The 19,747-nt window shown below is 27.4% G+C and overlaps 3 protein-coding genes across 4 annotated transcripts in view; 2 read left to right on the top strand and 1 right to left on the bottom strand.

Moving 5' to 3' along the window:
* Dcx-emap (Doublecortin-domain-containing echinoderm-microtubule-associated protein) overlaps positions 1 to 19,747 on the top strand; it is a 71,815-nt gene that overhangs the window by 49,198 nt on the left and 2,870 nt on the right. For both annotated transcript variants that reach the window (XM_074257820.1, XM_074257821.1), the window contains 5 exons: positions 16,163 to 16,258; positions 16,327 to 16,464; positions 16,607 to 16,867; positions 19,190 to 19,447; positions 19,536 to 19,698. In XM_074257820.1, the coding sequence (XP_074113921.1) occupies positions 16,163 to 16,258; positions 16,327 to 16,464; positions 16,607 to 16,867; positions 19,190 to 19,447; positions 19,536 to 19,698 (916 nt within the window). The remainder of the gene's footprint in view (positions 1 to 16,162; positions 16,259 to 16,326; positions 16,465 to 16,606; positions 16,868 to 19,189; positions 19,448 to 19,535; positions 19,699 to 19,747) is intronic.
* On the top strand, positions 1,315 to 6,387 carry LOC141536985 (uncharacterized). Its single transcript, XM_074257823.1, has 4 exons — positions 1,315 to 1,525; positions 1,870 to 2,061; positions 3,240 to 5,929; positions 5,998 to 6,387. Exons 3-4 carry the CDS (start codon positions 4,546 to 4,548, stop codon positions 6,210 to 6,212), a joined length of 1,599 nt encoding a protein of 532 aa, XP_074113924.1. The 5' UTR covers positions 1,315 to 1,525; positions 1,870 to 2,061; positions 3,240 to 4,545; the 3' UTR covers positions 6,213 to 6,387.
* Positions 9,959 to 15,558, bottom strand: LOC141536988 (CCR4-NOT transcription complex subunit 6-like; the record flags this gene model as incomplete). The annotated part of the gene is made up of 6 exons (XM_074257825.1): positions 9,959 to 10,134; positions 10,220 to 10,534; positions 11,236 to 11,621; positions 11,709 to 12,090; positions 14,179 to 14,279; positions 15,479 to 15,558. Coding segments are annotated over 5 exons (1,101 nt in total), but the record flags the coding sequence as incomplete, so codon positions are not given.

Genomic DNA, 19,747 nt, shown 5'->3' with positions numbered 1-19,747 from the left:
GATACGTTCAACTTCTAATCTAAAGACTAACTTGAAATTAAGTAATTTTTTTTGTCTGAAAAAATGTTTGTCTAAAAAATTATTTAAATTTAATAGAGATTTCAAAATTTGAATAGAAACAGTTTCACTATATACGATTGCGCCAAGACCACGTTCATACGAGTTCGAAAAATATGATTGTATTACAAAAAGTCATGAAAGCAAAAAAATTCTAGCTACTGTTTATAACTTTAAAAACCTACAAAAAAGTCACAGAAGTTAATCGGTCCATTTGGCTTTCCAAAACATCAAATCGTCGATATTTGATATAAATATGACTGTCGTAGTAGTTCTTGTTAAAAATCAGTCTTAAAATCATTACTTCCAGGATTTTTGAGAATTTTTAATTTTCATTTCATTATGTCAAACACGAGACTTTATTATTCCATATTAATTCGTATTATAATAGTAAAGCTATAGGTATTTTCTCATCTGCCATATAAATGAATTCAACTTAAGCGTCAAAAATGTATACAATTTTTCGAAATTTTAAATCCATAAATACGTCAAATTCTGAAAAAAATTTTTAATAATTAATTTATGTATATTTCCATTGATAGTTTGAGCAAGTACCTCAAAGAGAAAAACAAAAATAAATTTTACAATTTTCCCTAAAGTATACAATCTATAAGAAGAAAACTGTCGCCAAACTATACATATTTTTTATAAACTAGAATTCAAATTTGCGCGCGCAAGCGCGCGCCTTACTATGGCGTTTGCATATATTTTCATGCTCATGATATATTCGACCAATCACGTTACGAATAGTTTGTGCAACAACATATATTTTCATATTTTTCATCTAAATTATAAGTAGTGATTGTAGCAATAAATAATGCATATATTTTGTTTCGAGAATTTTCATTGAATTAAATAATACATAAAACGTAAAAATATGAATATATGCTTTTGATTATCGTGTAAATTCTATTTGAAGCAAAGAAATGATTTTAATTACTAATAATAATGAAAGCTACCTCAAAATATCCAGATTTAATTAAATAATCTTTATTCTGTTTTTCTTTCTTAGCTAAAAGTATTACTGTTTTACTAATCCGATTCTTAATTTTCGAGGAACAGCAGACTTTGTATTTACTCGTAGTTATGAAGTATTTGTGTATGTGATTTCAAAGAAATTTTCCGAATGTAAGAAAATACACAAAAGTGTATATTCTGAGTAACTATTGGTTTTCAAAAAGTGATGTATATTTTATTATTGCAATGTAACAAAGGTGCAGTTGCTTCAGTTTGCCAATTGCTTTGGACGTGGTAAGACATTTTAGTATCTTCTCTCTATCTGTATAATTGATATTGAAGCAGAGTGTGTTATATATATTTTTCATCGTATTGCTCGATTGAATAAATTTTTTTTTTTTTTTATAACAAGTACTTGAATATACTTGAATATTTTGTTGAATTGTTTTTTCTAACAAATATTAAATTCATGTATTGGCTGATTCAACAATAGTGAATTAAAATTTATAAGGTATGTAATTTGACTAAATTATGTTTTTACAGTAAGTACGGTTCTGACAATACATTAAAAAACTAATAACTATTTTCTCAATTACATTAAAATACATTAAAATATGTACGTAACAAAAAATTACTTTTTCACTTTTTCTATATCGTTGAGTTTCCTTGATGAAACAGAATTCATGGAATTATTTTTTCATACTAAACAGGTATTAGAAATCCTATTAAAAATTATTGATGGTATTCAATATTATAAAGAATGAAAATTTTAATTTTTTTCATACTATTCAATGATTCTTCTATCTAATTAATAATTACACATGTCTTATGTTACATTATTATCTGTATTTATAGGATTATATAGATTGTAGGCAGTTTGAATAATTAAAATGGCACCTGGACTGACCAAAAAATTTGCTTTAGTTGAATACAAAGGAGGAACAAGCTGCGTAATTGAATCTAAAACTATTTCTGTTATAAACGATAACAAATGTATCATTAAATTTCGAGGAGCAAAATATCTCGCTGTCTTAATCGAAACATCAGGTACTAATTTTTTTTTCTAAGTTAATGAAAATGATTAAACTTGATACATTAATCAGAAATATTTTAATTTACAAAAAAACTGACGACTTAATTTTTTGTAAATTCTAAAATCTTACTTTTTCTTTTGTATAAATTTTCTATGATTATTTAGCATTCAAACAATACGTGTTTATTTTTTCACTAATAAGCTTACTCTATAAGCGCCTATTAAAGATAATACTAAAAAAAAAAAAATATGTGTGCGTACCAGAGTACACAGGTAAGAAGTGAAAATTCTTAATGACGTATCATCTTTCTATTGTTAACAACTTCACAGAAATTGAGTAGATAGGACTTAAGGAAAAAATTTTTTCCCTACTAAATTAAAGCTATTCCTAAGTAATTTATTTTATTATTACTCTTCAATTATAATCGCATCATTATTACCATGAGTTTCATTATTTTGACTCTGCTATTACTTAATCTAGAAATTAATTAATCAGTTTACAAAAATTACATAATGAATTTAAATATTTATATTCCATGCCATAACTTAGTAAAAATAATTGGAATTGTCAATTAAAAATAATACAATTATATGCAATGATTTTATAGAATTCAAAATGAATAAATAAATCATTAAAAAAGATGTCCGTATACATATTTTTATTTTTTAATTGTGTTATGTTTTATTCTTAAATTACTATTTAATTTATTTTTCAATTGTTTTCAGAATTAATAATGTTTACTAGATTTGTTCTTTACGTCGCTATACTGAACTTTGATTAAAAAAAAATAAAAAAAAATTAACATGGCACGTAATCGAAAATCGTGACGATTTTTTTTACATTGCTATAAAATTTTTCTCATGCGTCATTAAAGAAGTTTCACTTCAATAATTGAAAATGATCCTGCATGATTCAATAAAATTATCTTGAAAAAGTAAGAACTCAATTTTTTTGTAAATTCTAAAATCTTACCATTTCCACATAAATTTTTTATTATTATTTATCACACAATTACTATTGTATTGACTATGATTTAAGATTATCCTGCACGACTCAATGAAATCAAAAATAATCATAATTTTAACCCTGTTAATACCATTCAATCATTTTTTTTAATCATAGGGTCTAAATGTTAAATGAATTCAAAGGTATAGTTGTATTATTAAAAAGAATTTATTCAATTATTTCCAGATTCATTCATTTCTTTGTAAAAACTCAAGACTTCGATAGTGAAGAACCGACCAGCAGATATTTTAGCGCCATCGACCAAAGATCTGCGTCTAAAAGGTTTAAGCCTGTTTCACATTCTTCACCAGACAATAAAACTTTACTCGTTTCATCACCTGAAGATGGTATAAAAAATTTAAACGTTAATGAAAATTTCAACAATGAAGACATTGATCTTAGTTTAAATAATTCAAGCGCACCTCCGAGTGGTTTTAGTGACCTGCTTTCGGAGTTAGATCCTCACTGGCCTGACGTGTCAACTGGAGTCAACGAAAGTTCAAAAGATCAAATGCTATTAATTATAATAAATTAATTCATGAGCATACCTACGATTTAAGTTGTCCAGAAGTATCTATTGAAAAAAAACAAGGAAGCTACTTTTAACGAATTTAGCATTTCTGAAATTATTGATTCCAACAATGAAAAAAATATCATTACTAATATATCATATGATAATAATTTATCTACGACTGACAATTGCGTAAATAACATCATTAATTATTCTACTGATCATGGACAACGAAACGATGATAACTTACTCCTAAGTACTGCAACGGGGGGATCAACTGAGAAGAACGATGATATTTCGTATAATCCAGAAGATACTACGAACACCTTTAATTTGACATCTGACAATAGCACTACATCAAGACCACCACTTGTTCTTAATTCTGGAGGAATCGACCAAACAAAATTACAAGTATCGAAATCGGGAAAAAGATCTGAAAAATCTAAATTATATTTTTGTATTTTTTGCAAGGAATTAAAAACTAAGTTTGCCAATCATTTGATAATTCGACACAGCAATGAAAGTGAAGTTCGCGATTTTATGTACTTGTAGAAGAAAAGTAAGCGTCGAGCTAAATTAATAGCTACAATTCGCAATCGAGGAACTTTCCTCCACAACACGAATCCCGATTATAATAAAGGACAACTGATTGTTGCTCGGCGTCTTCATAAGAATTCAACAAACACAGCTGAAGACTTTTTGGCTTGTCGTAATTGTGGTAACTCATATTCAAAATTGTCTATAAGATTTCATGTTGCAAGATGCGATCCAAACAAAAAAAGTAAGGAACGTAATGTTTTGAAATCAGGACGTGCACTAACCAACAATATTCATCCAGTGGCTTGTAAGTTGTTAAGACAGAAAATATTTCCTATCTTGAGAGCGCAAGATGATGAGGTGAAGTGTATTAGATATGACGAATTAATCATAAAGTACGGAAATAAGTTGTGCAATAATTACACTTTACCTCATCAACACGATATGATTAGAGCCAAATTACGTTTGTTGGGAAAGTTCAAGCTAGAAATGCTTAAACTGGAAAAAGATACGCCTGTACAGTTCTCTGATTTATTCATTCCAAGACTTTTCGATCGTGCTGTTGAAGCAATCAAAGTAGTTGCACATTGGGATTTTGATTTAGGCTATTATAAAACTCCAGCAACAGCTCAGAGTTTGTCTGCATTGGTAAAAGCTTGCTGTTCTATGGTCAAAAGCGAGTTCATAAAGTCTGAAAATCATGAAAAAGAACGACAAGCAGATCGTTTCTTACATCTATGGAAAGAAGAAATTCCTGTGACTATCCATAAAAAAGCACTTGAAGATCAGAGTAATTTGAAAAGAAACAAAAAGGTCATACTACCGTCCCAAGAAAACATTAAAAGATTGAATGATTATCTAAAAAAGGAGTGTGTCATTTGTTTACAAAGATTAAATGATGAAAAACAAGAGTTTGATCGTGGAGCATGGCTACATTTACAAGAATGTACATTGATTTGTATTCAGTTATTTAATAGAAGGCGAGCCGGCGAGATTGAAAGATTAACACTAGAAAATTATGAGAATAAAAAAGGTATTGCTGATGACGTGGATAAAAAATTATTGGAGAAGTTTTCAAAAAATATCCAAGAATATGCAAGACAATTTATACGAATTACTCTTCGGGGAAAACTATCCCGAATTGTTTCATTATTATTAACACCCTTTATGACAGCGTGCATCGAGTGCATTCTTTATTTTCGCCAAGCTGCTAATGTTAAAGCTGAAAATAAATTTATTTTTGCTAAGCCTGGAGATAATTACTTAGGCAAAGAATACATCCGGGCTTGTCCATTGATGGAAAAATTTTCTACAGACTGCGGAGCTTCAATGCCTAAAACCCTCCGAGGCACTACTCTCAGGAAACACGTGGCCACGTATGCCTCTTTACTAAATATTGAAGAATGCCAAGTTGATAAACTAGCAAATTTCTTAGGGCATAACAAAGACATACATAAAAATATATATCGTATGCCCGTACCTATTTCAGAGATAACCGAGGTCTCTAAGCTATTAACCCTTGCAGTTGGAGACGAAATAGTCGACGAAGAAGAGGAAGATAGTGAAGAAGAAGAAGAGGAGGATGAGGAAGTAGAGCGAGCTAACAAAATAGTACAGAAGAGGAGAGAAAAAAGTGAAAAAAGCTTGGAGAATCAGAAATGTAAAAAAGCCAAGAGGAGAAAGACTATCGAATCCAATGATCATAATGAAGATGATAATAATAACGAGGATGAAACTGATAGTGATGAGAAAGATGATAACTACAGCAGTGATGATAACAATGAACTGATTCAACAAATTAAAAATTCGGGCAAAAACAAACGTACAAGTAAGTACTTGTTAATTAATATAAATTTTATGCTTATAATACAATTAATAATAATTATATTTTTACAGGGCTTTCAATAGAAAAAATAAAAAGAATGAGATGGTCGAAAGAAGAGAAAGATGCTGTTATTGAATATTTTGGAAACTTGGAAAAATTAAAGAAATTGCCGACACCCGAGCAATGCCAGAAATTGATCGATATCAATCCCATCTTACAAAAAATATCAGCGACTGTAGTGAAAGTGCGGATATCAAATCAGCGTGTAACCAAAAGTTTTAAGTAATTAAATCGAAAGAACTTTATTTTACGGTTTCATATACAGATTGCAAGATAAAAACATTCTAAAATTACAAAAATATTTATTTGAATTGACATTTATTTGGAAAGAAATTTTTATAACAAAAAATTTTTTGTATGAAAAATGTTTCAATTTGAAAATGAAAACATGATTCATAAATCAGACACAATTAAGAAAAATGATATATGATGTAATGAAAAGTAACTGATATTATTGGAATTAAAACATTTAATTATATAGAGACTATTATTTTGGACTCATCTATTAGCTTAAAAAAATTTTTGATTTGGAAAAAGTTTTATAATTAATAAATAAATGTAATTAGTTAAATAAAAAAAAGTAGAAATATATCAATAACAAAAACATATATTTCAATTGACATTTATATTTTAAAAGAAATTTTTATAACAAAAAATTTTTTGGTTGAAAAATTTTTTAATTTGAAAATGAAAACATTTATGATTCATAAACCAGACACAATTGAGAAAAATGATATATAATGTAATGAAAAGTAACTGATATTATTTGAGTTAAAACATTTAATTCTATAGAGATAATTATTTTGGACTTATCTATTAGCTTAAAATAATTTTTGATTTTGAAAAACTTTTATAATTCATAAAGATATGTAACTAGTTAAAAAAAAAAGACGTAGAAATATATCAATTACAAAAACATTTATTTGAATTGAAATTTATTATTTTGAAAGAAATTTTTATAACAAAAAAAATTGTTACGGAAAACAAAGTTTTATGCATTGAAAAATTTGTTGTTTAGAAATTAAATTTTGAATAATAAGAAAAAAGTTATTTCGTACCAAAAAATTTCAAGTTTGAAAAAATTCATTATTTAGAAAATTTTTCAATTTGAAAATGAAAACATTTAGGATTTATAAATCAGACATTATTCAGAGAAATGATAAATAAACACACACACACACACACACACATACATGGTCACATGGTGAACATGAGTGAACACGGACATGATGACATCCTCAGGAAAATGGTCGGAATCGCTTTTTAGTACCTTAATACGTGGAGACGGTCTTTAAATTTCACAGTTAGTATGAGAACTTTCCCAAACAAAGAAAAAGTATGGAATGGAACGATGAAAACCTATCTTGAATTTGGAAAATTTTTCTTAAACACTACTTTGATAGATTCATATAGTTGGAGCATTTCTTCACAAGATATAAATTGCCTAAAACTATATTAAATAGAACTAGAAATTTTTCAAGTACTACCATGCATAGACATATTTATATCGTAAATAATTAGTTGAGGAAATTCCTCAAAGTAACTGCACATTCTGAAAAATCCATTTGAGGAAGGTGTTCAAATAATGTAGAGACTATGAAAACTTTCCCCAAACAGAAAAATAATTGAATGTGCGTTTGAGGCTTAGTCGTCAAATTTTAAATTTTTCTCAAACGATACGTTAGGTATATGATATAGTTTGAAACTTTCCTCAAAGAATACAAATTTCCTCAAATTATACTAAATCGAACGAAAAAGTTTTCATACAATACGATATATATATGTAAAATTAACATGGATGGTGATATATCTATATCTATAGATATTATGTACATTTTATTCCACCAGGGGCGCCTGTGCATCACTTTCCTAGTACAGCTGTTATTTTAAAAATTTTTTTTTCTTTTTATTTTGCATGACTCATGTGTTTTTTTTTTTCGTTATTTTCGTTATTTATTGACAAATAATTGGATAGCTATTTTATTTTATTAATATTTCATAATTAAATGAGCATTATGAGTCGTGCAGTTTTGGATTTTCCAAATTTTTTTTCAAAAGTTGGGAAGTTATTGATTTTACCTCAAATCTAATTTTGACCAAACTTAGATTTTAAATAAAATTTGGGCAGGATAATTTGAAAATTTCAAAAAAACTGCAAAAAATTTTTTTCAAATGTGGTTTTTTTTTTAATAACTTTTAAACGGCTTTATCGATCGATCCCAAAAATTAATCAGCTCTCAACACAAAAAAACCAAGTTGATTGCCGCTAGCCCTTTCGTAATCGGTTGATTCGTTCGTGAGTTATCGTTGTCAACAGAAAAACGAAAAAAGGGTTTTTTTTCGGAATTACTTTGAAATTTCTAGTTCGATCAATTGAAACTTATGTTGTCAAAGGAAAAAATAAAGATTTTGATAGCTTTTTTGCCTTTAAAAGTTGGAAGGCAAAAGATTCTTCATGAGTCTAAAACTCTAAAAACTCTAAAAGTTTTTGCGGTTTGAAAATTCCAAAAATGATGATATATTAAAACTGTTTTTTTTTTTTTTTTTTTTTGCATCAATAAATATAATTTTTAATTCAAGAGACAATTAATAATTTTATCAACTAGTTTATAGTTTTTAAAATGAAGTCGAATAAGCAAAATAATTATTTTAGTTGAATAAATAATTTAAATTGAGTTTTAATAATTGACATCTAAGGCATCGGTTTTTGACCCTCAGAATTTCTTATGTGGCAGTTTCTGACCCTGGCAGTGATCTAGTTTCTGACACTTACATTAAATTATGACTACGTTATAATATACGTAGTAAGTTTACATAAATTAAAATCATTAATTAGATTAAAATATTCAATATTTATTATTAAAAACGAATTTTACATTTTAAATATTAAATAATTTTAGTCATGCAATAAAAACTTAAAAATACAAAACATTAAAATTAATTTAAAAAATTACTTCTTATTTTTTTTTTTTACGAATTTTTTTCTTTTTTTATATTTTTTCTGCTTCCTTTGTGGCTTTATTTTGTAATTTTTTAGCTTTTTTAAATTCTTTTTTCTCTTCTAATTTTTTTTTGCTTCTTTTATCTATCATGATATTTTAAAAACTACTCCAAAAAAGTATTTTCAAGACCCTTAAATATAATTTTTTATTGATAAAAACTAATAATTAATGTTAATCTATCACGACACATTATGAAAAATAGTAACTAACGAAAAATAATGATAAATATTATTATTTTTAGATTTTATACACATGTCACTAAACAGATAACCTTACTTGTTGTAGGTTAAGATTTGAGGGTCAACAACTGCATCATATCTTTAAAATTGATCCTAGCTATTGACCCTCATATTTTAATAATATAAATTATTTAAATGTGTATTATAAATATTTTAACATTAATTTTAATGAACTATTAACCTGTATATTTTTAATTAAATTTTTATACTTACACGGTGAATACTGCACAGATCGAATTGTCGTACCTACTAACCTAAACAGCTTAGATAACAACAAAAAAATGGCTTCCACTGTCACTGTAGCTTTAAAAAAAATTTTTTTCTTTAGTTAACGCTTTTTATACTTTTTCAATTGCTATTCATTAGACATAAGATTACTTATTTTAAATTGAGAAAAATTTTTTTTTCTTATTTAAAAAATAGTTTTTTTATTAACTTATAAAAAAGTTGAAAAGGTCAGAAACTGGAGCAGGGTCAATAACAGGGTCCTTTATCTTAGATAAGATTACAAAAAATAATTTTTAAAGTCTACAAAAAAATTTTTTTTCAATCATCAGTCCAAAGTATGACAGTATCGATTATTTTTTAATTATAATTAATACTTAAAAAATATATTATGCAATACCAAATTTTTAAAGATTAGAAGAATAAGATGAATTAAAATATTTTATTTCAAATTTTTATACATATTTTAAAAAAATACAATTTTTTAGTATTTTACTTAATATCACAAATCATCACATTTACACAAAATAATTTAGACATATTACATTTAATTAATATTTTTGTACAATCTCAGACTTATTTCCATCGTAGTTGACTATCCCATCCAGAAAGTCGACAGAGTTACTCCTACATCAAATCTTTCAAGGAGTCATTTGAAAAGCCGTTATCACCGGGAAATGATCTAAAGAAAAATAAAAATTATGAGCAAAAAATTTTTACGCTTTCAAAATTTGAATTAAAAAACCAAGAAACAGAATTATACATACCAGATGGAACAAAAGGGTGCGGACAGCCCACTATACTAAACTTAGTGAACCATTCTTGCGGAATGGGGCCGTAGACTCCGAGGCACAACATGTTAGAAGACGAATAAAATATGTAGTCGATCATCGCCTTGAATCTGTATGTGTAGTTGGTATACGGCATTATCTATGGACTACAGGCCGATGATAGTTTTAGAGGGTGGGTAATACTGCAACCTTTTTCATCCATCATGGCCACAATTGCGTTGGTGTAATCAAAACCCTGGAACTCTGAGTGACTCAGCGGCAGTTTACCCGTTGACAGAAACTGGAATACTCCTGTTAAAATATTTAATGTTAATAATTGAACATAGTAATTGCTACACAGAAAGAAAAATTTCTTGGCACAAGAATATTTTCGGGTGCCTGAAAGAAGACCGAAGTTGTGCTGGCCGAAGTAAAAATTTTTATTGAAATTCTATTCTTGGTGGAAATCATTTTTTCTTACTTCAAATTATCATAAATACTTGATACAGAAAATTTTTATATTTGATCAAGGTTTTTAGATACTTTAGGGAAGCAGCACCACTTACTTCAGCTGAGAAAAAAATTTTCTCACCTTGAGAAAATTTTTCTCTTCAATATTTAATACCCATTTTATATTATTTTAGCGTTCAATTATACATATTGAATGAAAAAAAAAAATGATTCAATATTATTTGATCTTCTCATTTGACATGTTAGTCAATAAAAATATTAATGAAAATTTACTTCTATCGAGATATTTAATTTTTTGGAGCAAGAGGCTGAATTTTCTCAAAACAACAAGATTTTCTTGACTTAAATAAATTTTCTTGGATCAAGATACGTATTTCTTAAAGCAAGAAAATTAATTTTGTTGGAATAAGTGAAATTTCGTGTGTCAAACAAAATTTTTTTTTTTCGCTCAAGAAAATAATTAGGAAGAAAAATATTTTCTTGGCTCAAGTGAACCTTTTTTTCTGCCTAGTAATAATAATTGGCCAAGCTTGGAGACTTACCAGAATCCATCAGTGAGTTAAAATCACCACAGAGCAGCACCTTGATGTTTGAGAACTGAAGAGTTCTTCCAGGCCAACTGAAAGATTTCCTCACGCTCTCTACCAAGGATACGATCTCTTTGGTCAGCATCAAGGATTGGGTGGTTTTAATATCCGGATATTTCGGGTCCCAGTGTAAATGAGTGTTGGCCACCACGACCAACTGCTCAAAGTGATTTGGATGAACTGGTGGTCCATGAGTCCACGCGGCTGCAGTCGTTTTTAATACCGCCAACAGCCCGATATTATCACGACTCCAGACACGATTTAACATGTCGGAGGAGTCGGCACGACTCTCCAGTGCCGAAACTCTATATTCGACGAGCTTCGAACTGACAAAGGAAAATCTAAAATGATAAAATATATTAATTAGATAATGAAAATATTGAATTAATTTAAACATTAGATAATAATTATAAAAACTTAATACTCACTTGTCATTTTCCCAAAAAATGGCACATCCGTCAACGAGCCTCTTCTTTGGCTCTGACATCGTTAAAGCTCGTGACTTATGAGCGAAAATTCCTTCGTACCCTATACTTTCAAGGTTGGGAAGGAAGAATTCGCTGTACTGCTCCATCTCGACTTCTTGGAGGCAGATTATGTCATTGTCATACTGACATACTTCTGACATCACATTCTGTCCTCGGACTTCCCAATCCAGGTACTCCCTTGGGCAATAGCCGTACATTTTTTGAATAGCGTAAGAGCTATTCAAAACATTGTACGTCATCACCGTGAATACGCACGAAGGTCGTGATTCCTCCAGTGGAGCTGTGAAAACCCATGGCCGAGATGGAGGTGGATAAGATTCAGCTGCAAGTTATAAATTCATGATTATATTATCATTTTACAAATAGAATACAGGTAGAAATTGAGAAAAAGGTTTTTTTTGTATCGGCTACGCCTCGGGTATCATGGCGCGCGGTGCAAAATTCTCAAACTTTCTGCCCTAGTAGTGTAATATACTAATTTCATTAAGCTGATACCGAAAGTTCGATATTCGTCCCTATTTTGAGGAAAGAAAGAGCTACATTGCCACCCGGCTTAAAAAATTTCAAGAAAAATGACGATTATAATTCAAAAATTATATTTATAAATTTATTAGAGGGGCCATTCCATGTCAAATCGACTAATAGTTGGAATCAACCCCTTTCGATTTGGATAAATGGTGGTCAGAAGTTTTTTTTATCATATAACAAAGTTCTGCCAAAGGAAAAAAAATAAAATTTTTTTTTTTTTTCAAAAATATACAAATTCAAAATTTCGCGATTTTTCCAGTTTTTCAATTTTGTATTTGTAATTTGTCGTATGCTATTATAGATGCAAGAATGGCCTTTCGTTTGTTTAAAAAGGGAAACTTGGGGCTATTGAAAAAAAAAATATATTTTGGAAAAAAATTTTGAAAAATGCCAAATTTTGAAATTTTTAAAATCATCGAAAATTACGTTCTTCATTAAAATTTTGGCTCAATTTTTTTTTACAATTTTTTGTATTGATCTTAAAAGATCCTAGAATTTTTAGAACTGTGTTTTTTGTTTTTTCAAAAATATGAATTTTTGAATTTGAAAAAAAATTGTTTTTTTTTTTTTTTTTTTGGCACTTCTACATAAGGAAAAGTTAAGCAGATACATAGTATTGTAATTTTAAGCATTAACAAATTAAATGCATCATTTTTGACGATTTTTAAAAATCAAAATTTGATAAATTCGGCATTTTTTTTAATTTTTTTCTAAAATATTTTTTTTTTCAATAGCCCCAAGTGTCCCCTTTCAAACAAACAAAAGGCCATTCCTGAATCTATAATGACGTTTGACATATTACAAAAACAAAATTGAAAAATTAGAAAAATCGTGAAATTTTAAATTTGTAGGTCTTTTGAAAAAAATTTTTAATTTTTTTTCCTTTGGCAGAATTTCGTTGTATAATAAAAGATAACTTCTGATCAAAATTTATCCAAATCAAAAGGGGTCGATTCAAACTATTGGTCAATTTGACATGAAATGAACCAGAGTTGATTTGTTTTTTATAGCTAAAATAAAATTGTAAGTGCCAATAACTGCATTTTTTTACTTTATGACAATTTTACTTTTTTTATTATTTTCTTCAGGTACAATTTACCGAATAATAAAGTATGTAGTAAAATATTATGAGAAAATTATCAGTCGAAAAAAAAGTCTTTGAAAATGTGAATGATAAAATTAATTTTAAAATATTTTCCACTGAAAAAATTAATTTAAATCACGAGAAGAATTCATGAACCAAAAAAATAGTTTTGAAGAGTTATTTTGTCTTGAATATAAATAAAAAATTCTTGAATTAAGTAAAATTGACTTGAACCAAAAGATTTCTTAGCTTAATAATTTTTCTACTGAAATTAAGACGACATAAAGTTCTTCAAAATTATTTTCTTGATACAAGTTAATTTTTTTTCTGTGTGCAAATATGTCTATTTATTTTTAATTTTAAAAATCAACGAAATTTCGGTCCTAGTATGATAAAAAATCATATACACACCACGGGAGGATAGTAGGACATTCCAAACCGTGCCGAAGGCGAGGATGACAAAAGCGCGGGTGGAGATGTGTAATATACTAATTACAAAGTATTTTATTGAAGTAAATATTACTTACCACTTTTCATTAATTGCTCGTTACAATTAATACTCTTCATGTCTTTTCCATTAAAAACTGGGTAAACACCGTTCATCGCAAAACTCATTTTTTTTATTTTTAAGTAAACTTTGAAACTTGAAACAAGGTAAAAACTTCAAACTTCAAATACAACCGATTACTTCAAAACCAAAACTTGGAATGACTATACTTTAAAATTTGGCAGACCCGAAACTTTTTCCCTTTCCCTCAAAAAACTGAAAACTAATTATCGGACAACCCTGTTCAAAACCTTGCAGTGACAGGTTTTTACTCCAAGGCTCATTACTGCAAGGCTTATCATGCAAAGATGACCACAAACCATAACAATAGGATAAGTTGTTTTTCTTAAGCCTAGAGAGTATACCCCGCATTATGAATACAATGGGTAAATACTATGTAGGTAATTTCGTTGAGAGTTTTATGATCAGAAAAGTATTTTTCAAAGTAAAACTTAATTTTAGTAGTTTGGTAAAGGGTTTTCCCGATATTGGGAAAAAATATTCATTGAAGCTATATATATATATATATGTAGAAATGTCTATCAATTCGTTAAATTTTATTACAATTATTTCTAAAAAATATAAATATTGTATTGCAATTGATTATAAATATTATTTCATGAAAGCAAAATTATAAATTTTTTGTTTATCGACCCTTTTTGATTTTTTTGAAATTTTGGTATCTTTCTCTATCCTATTAAAAACAATTTTCCGAATTTTTTCAAATTTTTTTACCCAACCGAAAAAAAAATTACGAATTATTTAAAAAAGATAGCTTTTTTTTTTTATTTTAAATAACCATATCTTTTTTGAAAATTCACATGAGATTGGGATGTTTTTTTTTTAATTTTTTTTTTTTTAAAGGGTTTAAAAATTTAAAAAATTTCAAATGTACTTTTTAAAAAAATAATAATTCAGATTTACATCCAACGTTTTTTTTTTATTTTAGAAAAAAACAAAAATTTCGGGATGATTGACAATTTTAATTTTCGGTTTTTTTTTTTTTCATAGAAAACTTCATTATTTTCTACGAATTTCACAAAATTTTCTAAGTGGTATTTTTTTACTTTTTTTTTTTTAGATAAGAAAAAAAAATATTTTTTAAATGTTTGTTTTTCGTTATATCACTGAAATTTTTTCAACAGATTTAGAAAACTTCGATTTAGAAAATCATCGATAAGATTTGATTCTTCTTCAGTAAATTTAGGTCAAAAATTAAACGAAGCATTGAACTATTTTTTCGTATTTTTTTTCCGAAAAATCGTAGTTTGAAAATTCCAAAAATGTTATTGTAATTTGTATCCAAGACTCATTAAACTTTTGAGCTCGAAGAGCTCAAAAACAAAATCAGTGGATTTTTAGACGTTTAAGTATGGTAGCGGAAAGTTGCAGAGATAGTCTATAGGGTCAACCGTCTTCCTATTTTTTTTTAAAGTACATAAAAATACATAAAAAAAACGAACAATTAAAAAAAAAAATATATCAATTTGATTAAAAAAAAAAAAATTTACTATGGCCCAGCATGGGTTGATCCCACTTGTAAATAATTACCGTTTTTCGGTGTTAAATTGAACTAAAAGACCTAATTCTAGAAACAATGCAAGTTTATTCTTTGTCCTATTTTTAGATTTTAATGAACAATTATTTAGAAAAAATGTAATAATATTTTTTTCGATGATTAATTTATTTTAAAGAATTAGGATTTATTTCTTTTAATCAGTAAATTTTATGATATTGAAATTAACATACATCTGTTTAATTTTTTAGATTTAAAAAATAACTAAATTATTATAAAAAATTTTAATAAAAAATTCTGCATCTAAAAATTAAAAAAAAATTACAAGTGCAAATTTTTTTACAAATATTTTTTTTTATCATTGATTTTAAATGAAATATAAAAAAATAATTTCAGTTAGATTTTTTATAAAAATAAAGGATATTTTTTTGTTAATTAATTATTAAATTATTAATTTGAAAAAATTTATGAATATTTTTTAAATAACTAATTTTTTGAATAAATTATTTACTTCTAATTGTTTTTAGAAAAATTAGTCGTGAAATTTTTAAAAATAAAATAATAAAAAGTTTTTCCTAATTGATAATTTTTCTGGTAATTTATAATATTTATTAAATCAAATAATGACAAGAAAATTTTTTCTTGACCTGGGTCTTTTACTTTATTTAATTAAATTTCATATATAAAACTTAGTAATTAATATATTATTAAATAAACAGAACGGAGGAAGTTATGTTCTTGTCGTTGATTCTGGAAGAGAAGCTATATTATCTGTTTGGCAATGGCAGTGGGGTCATCTTCTTGGAAAAGTTGCGGTAATTATTACAATTTTATCCTCATTAACTCTATTATGAAAAATTTATTTTTAATTTTAATCTTTCAGACTTTACAAGAAGATTTAACAGGTGCAGCATTCCATCCCTTAGATGACAATCTTTTAATCACTCACGGTCGAGGCCACTTGACATTTTGGAATCGCCGTAAGGACGGATTTTTCGAGAGAACTGATATCATAAAACCAGTAAGTATTTAGTCAGTTAAAAAAAATTTTTTCTTAAATAATAATATTAAAGAAAACAAATTACCAGACCTATGTACAAATAATTATGTACATTTATATATTTTTTTTAATCCTGGTAATTAAATAAGAAATGTTTGTTCAGCCATCAAGAACTCACGTTACAAGTATCCAATTTGAGCAAGACGGCGACGTCGTAACAGCTGACAGTGACGGTTTTATAACAATTTATTCAGTTGACGCCGACGGCGCCTATTTTGTTCGAATGGAATTTGAAGCGCATAACAAGGGCATCAGTTCTTTGGTGATGCTTTCCGAGGGTACTTTGCTTTCCGGTGGTGAAAAAGATCGTAAAATAGCTGCTTGGGATTCTCTGCAAAACTACAAACGAATTACTGATACAAAGGTAACATTTTTCACATAATACCGAAGTTAGCCGACGTTTTTAATTTTTTTTCATTAACTAGGGTAAGTGTGGGTATTACTGCGGGTTTTTTTATTTCAATTATAAATAAATCGTACTTGAGCTTTTTGAATTAAAAAAAATTGTTTCTTGTAATTGAAATCTTCAAGAAAATATTTGCATTGTAGTTTTAAACGTACAACAATTATTCAATTTGTTATTAATAAATAAAAATTAACTGGATAACAGGCAGTAAACTATAACTTTTTTATGAGTTTCTGTACGAAAAGAGGTGCTACTATAAGATCTTTTTCTTTACATAAAATGGTTCAAATTTAAAATTTTTTTCACTCACTATACTTACAAAATTTTCGGCCGGGACACAAAATGGCCGCGTTCAGGTTTAGTAAGTCCTGAGCAGGTCTTAGCAGATCTTGTATTAAAAATTTGAAGCAACTATACTATTTCTTAAAAAAATTTTAAAAAATCTATAATAAAACAATGAAACTTTGTGTCAGATAAAGTCAGACCTGTTCAGTACTTAGTAAACCTGAACGCAGCCAATAAGTGCTAATGCAGTAAGCATAGCTTAATATACGACGCCATATTGCTTATTGTTGATGTAAACAAAACGGACAAGAACAGACCTTGATTCACTAAATTATCGATATTATCCACTGGGTCGTTTAATATTTCTTCCAATAAAATATTTCTCATAAAATTATCCATTTGCAAATATTTACTTGAATTAAATTATATTGCTAAATTTAGTACTGTCAATTATATTCAGTATATGAGGTTATGTATGGGATATAACGCAAACCGGTGTTTTGTGTTATGTTAAGCCAGTAAGTCTGTCCTGGCCGAAAAGCGCTATAGTCAGCTTGTAAGATTTTAATTTTTTTATGCTTACTGGCTTACTTCGGTAAGAAGTAAGTAAGAACTTACTTCGGCCAAACACATCCAATATTGCCTGTCAATTGACAGTTCAAATTGCCTTCAAATTGCTCTCAGTTAAAAATAAATAATCTTAAAAATTAATTATAAACTGAAATTGATAAAAAATAAAACAACTCAATCAAAGTTGATAAAAAATACAAGCGGTCATTATAATAAAAAATTTGTTGTGTTAAATTAAGCAGAAAAACTTTCAAACCAAGAAATTTTCATTAAATTAAGTGAATGTAACTTTATTCAAAATTTTTTCTGATTGATTTAAAAAAATTCAAAATGATTTGTGTTTCTTCGATAAAGCTAATTTTTTTAATTACTATCAAAACTCTGCTTGTTATGTTATGCATCATTATTCCGATCATTATTATTAATTGATATGAATTAAAATTATTTCAGGACTATATTTTTCTCATCCATTCATTTTATTAAACAAATAATCATCTTTCAAACGTGTATTATTAATTTCTTATATGATCCTGAAATTTTTTATTATTGAATTTGATCCGCAGTGATAGGCACGCAGTAATTGGGTCATTCGCAGTAATAAAGACAAGCTCCTTTTATGCCCGAAGTAATACATGCATATGAATTTTTTTTTTAAATGCTTATTATTTGAAGAAAATATTAGTTTATTGCACTCTTAATTTTTATTGAGTCAATAATTAGTCAAAATTTGGTTTAAAAAAAAAAATTATTATTATTTTTGAAAAATTTAATACAAATGCTGTTGAAGTAAAAGACCTACCGAAAAAATCGCAGTAATACTCACACTTGCCCTAAATTAGAATAAAAAAATATTTTTTTAAAATTGCACTTACAGTTTTTTACAAATGAATTTTTTTTTTGTAATAATTTTTTCAATAAAAAAAAATTCTAAAAATTTTTAAATGTCGGCTAATTCAATTTTCATTTTTTCACATGGTACTGAAATTAGTAGACATCTAACAATTCTTAAAATTTTTATAACAGAACAATTATTATAAATAAAAAATTTTTTAAAATTCGCATTTATATTTTTTTTAAATTTCTACTTGTGGAATTTTTTTTGTTAAATTTTATTCATTATAAAATAATTTTTATAAAAATCTAAAAAATTTTTAGATTTCTGCTAAATTCAGTATTATTTTTTTTACAGCAAAATTCATAACAAATACTTATGAAAATTATTTGAGCAGATATTTGAACTTTGACTATTTTTTTAACAAATAAATTATGGCAAAAAAATTGACTTGTAGAAGTTGTATAAAATAAAAAATTTTTTTTAAATAATTTTTTAGAACAAAATTGTTTGTCAAAAAAAAAAAATTAAAAAGCGATCAAGTGGCTGCTAACTTTTTCATCAAATACTCACGTGTTTTTAAATGATTAAAGCTACCAGAATCATCAGGAGGTGTACGAAGTATATACCCTCAGAGACCTGGAAGAAATGATGGAAACATATACGTCGGAACAACGCGTAACAATATCCTAGAAGGATCTTTACAACGGCGATTCAATCAAGTTGTGTTTGGACATGGAAGACAACTTTGGGGGCTTGCTGTTCATCCGGATGATGAAGTTTTTGCTACAGCAGGGCATGATAAAAATATTGCACTTTGGAGAAGGCACAAATTGCTTTGGACAACTCAAGTAATAATTAAAAATTTATTTCTTCTTTGGAATATTTCTGCCTTGTAATCTAAATAATTAAATAATCAATATTAATATATTTATTTAGGTTGGATTTGAGTGCATTTGCATAGCTTTTCATCCATTTGGTGTAGCCTTGGCTGCTGGTTCGTCTGAAGGTCATCTTCTTGTTCTTGCAGCCGATACCGGAGCGGCGGTAGCAACTCTTCGCGTCTGTGGATCTCCTTTATCGTGTATTGGATACAATCCAAGTAAGATAATTTGTATGGAGTAGTACTAAACTCAACTTAATCCTATGAC

Source organism: Cotesia typhae, unplaced genomic scaffold (assembly GCF_013202065.1).
Source record: "Cotesia typhae breed Kobodo isofemale line unplaced genomic scaffold, CoteBio_Ctyphae scaffold_45, whole genome shotgun sequence".
NCBI classification, from domain to species: domain Eukaryota; kingdom Metazoa; phylum Arthropoda; class Insecta; order Hymenoptera; family Braconidae; genus Cotesia; species Cotesia typhae.
Note: the sequence above shows the minus strand (reverse complement) of the source record. Positions and strands in the feature narration are given on the sequence as shown.

What these genes read in the sequence shown, in the direction of transcription:
- LOC141536985 (XM_074257823.1), top strand. Translation starts at nt 4,546, where the DNA reads ATGATTAGAGCCAAATTACGTTTGTTGGGAAAGTTCAAGCTAGAAATG. An exon ending in GGGCAAAAACAAACGTACAA is followed by an intron (nt 5,930 to 5,997) that starts GTAAGTACTTGT and finishes ATATTTTTACAG; the next exon opens with GGCTTTCAATAGAAAAAATA.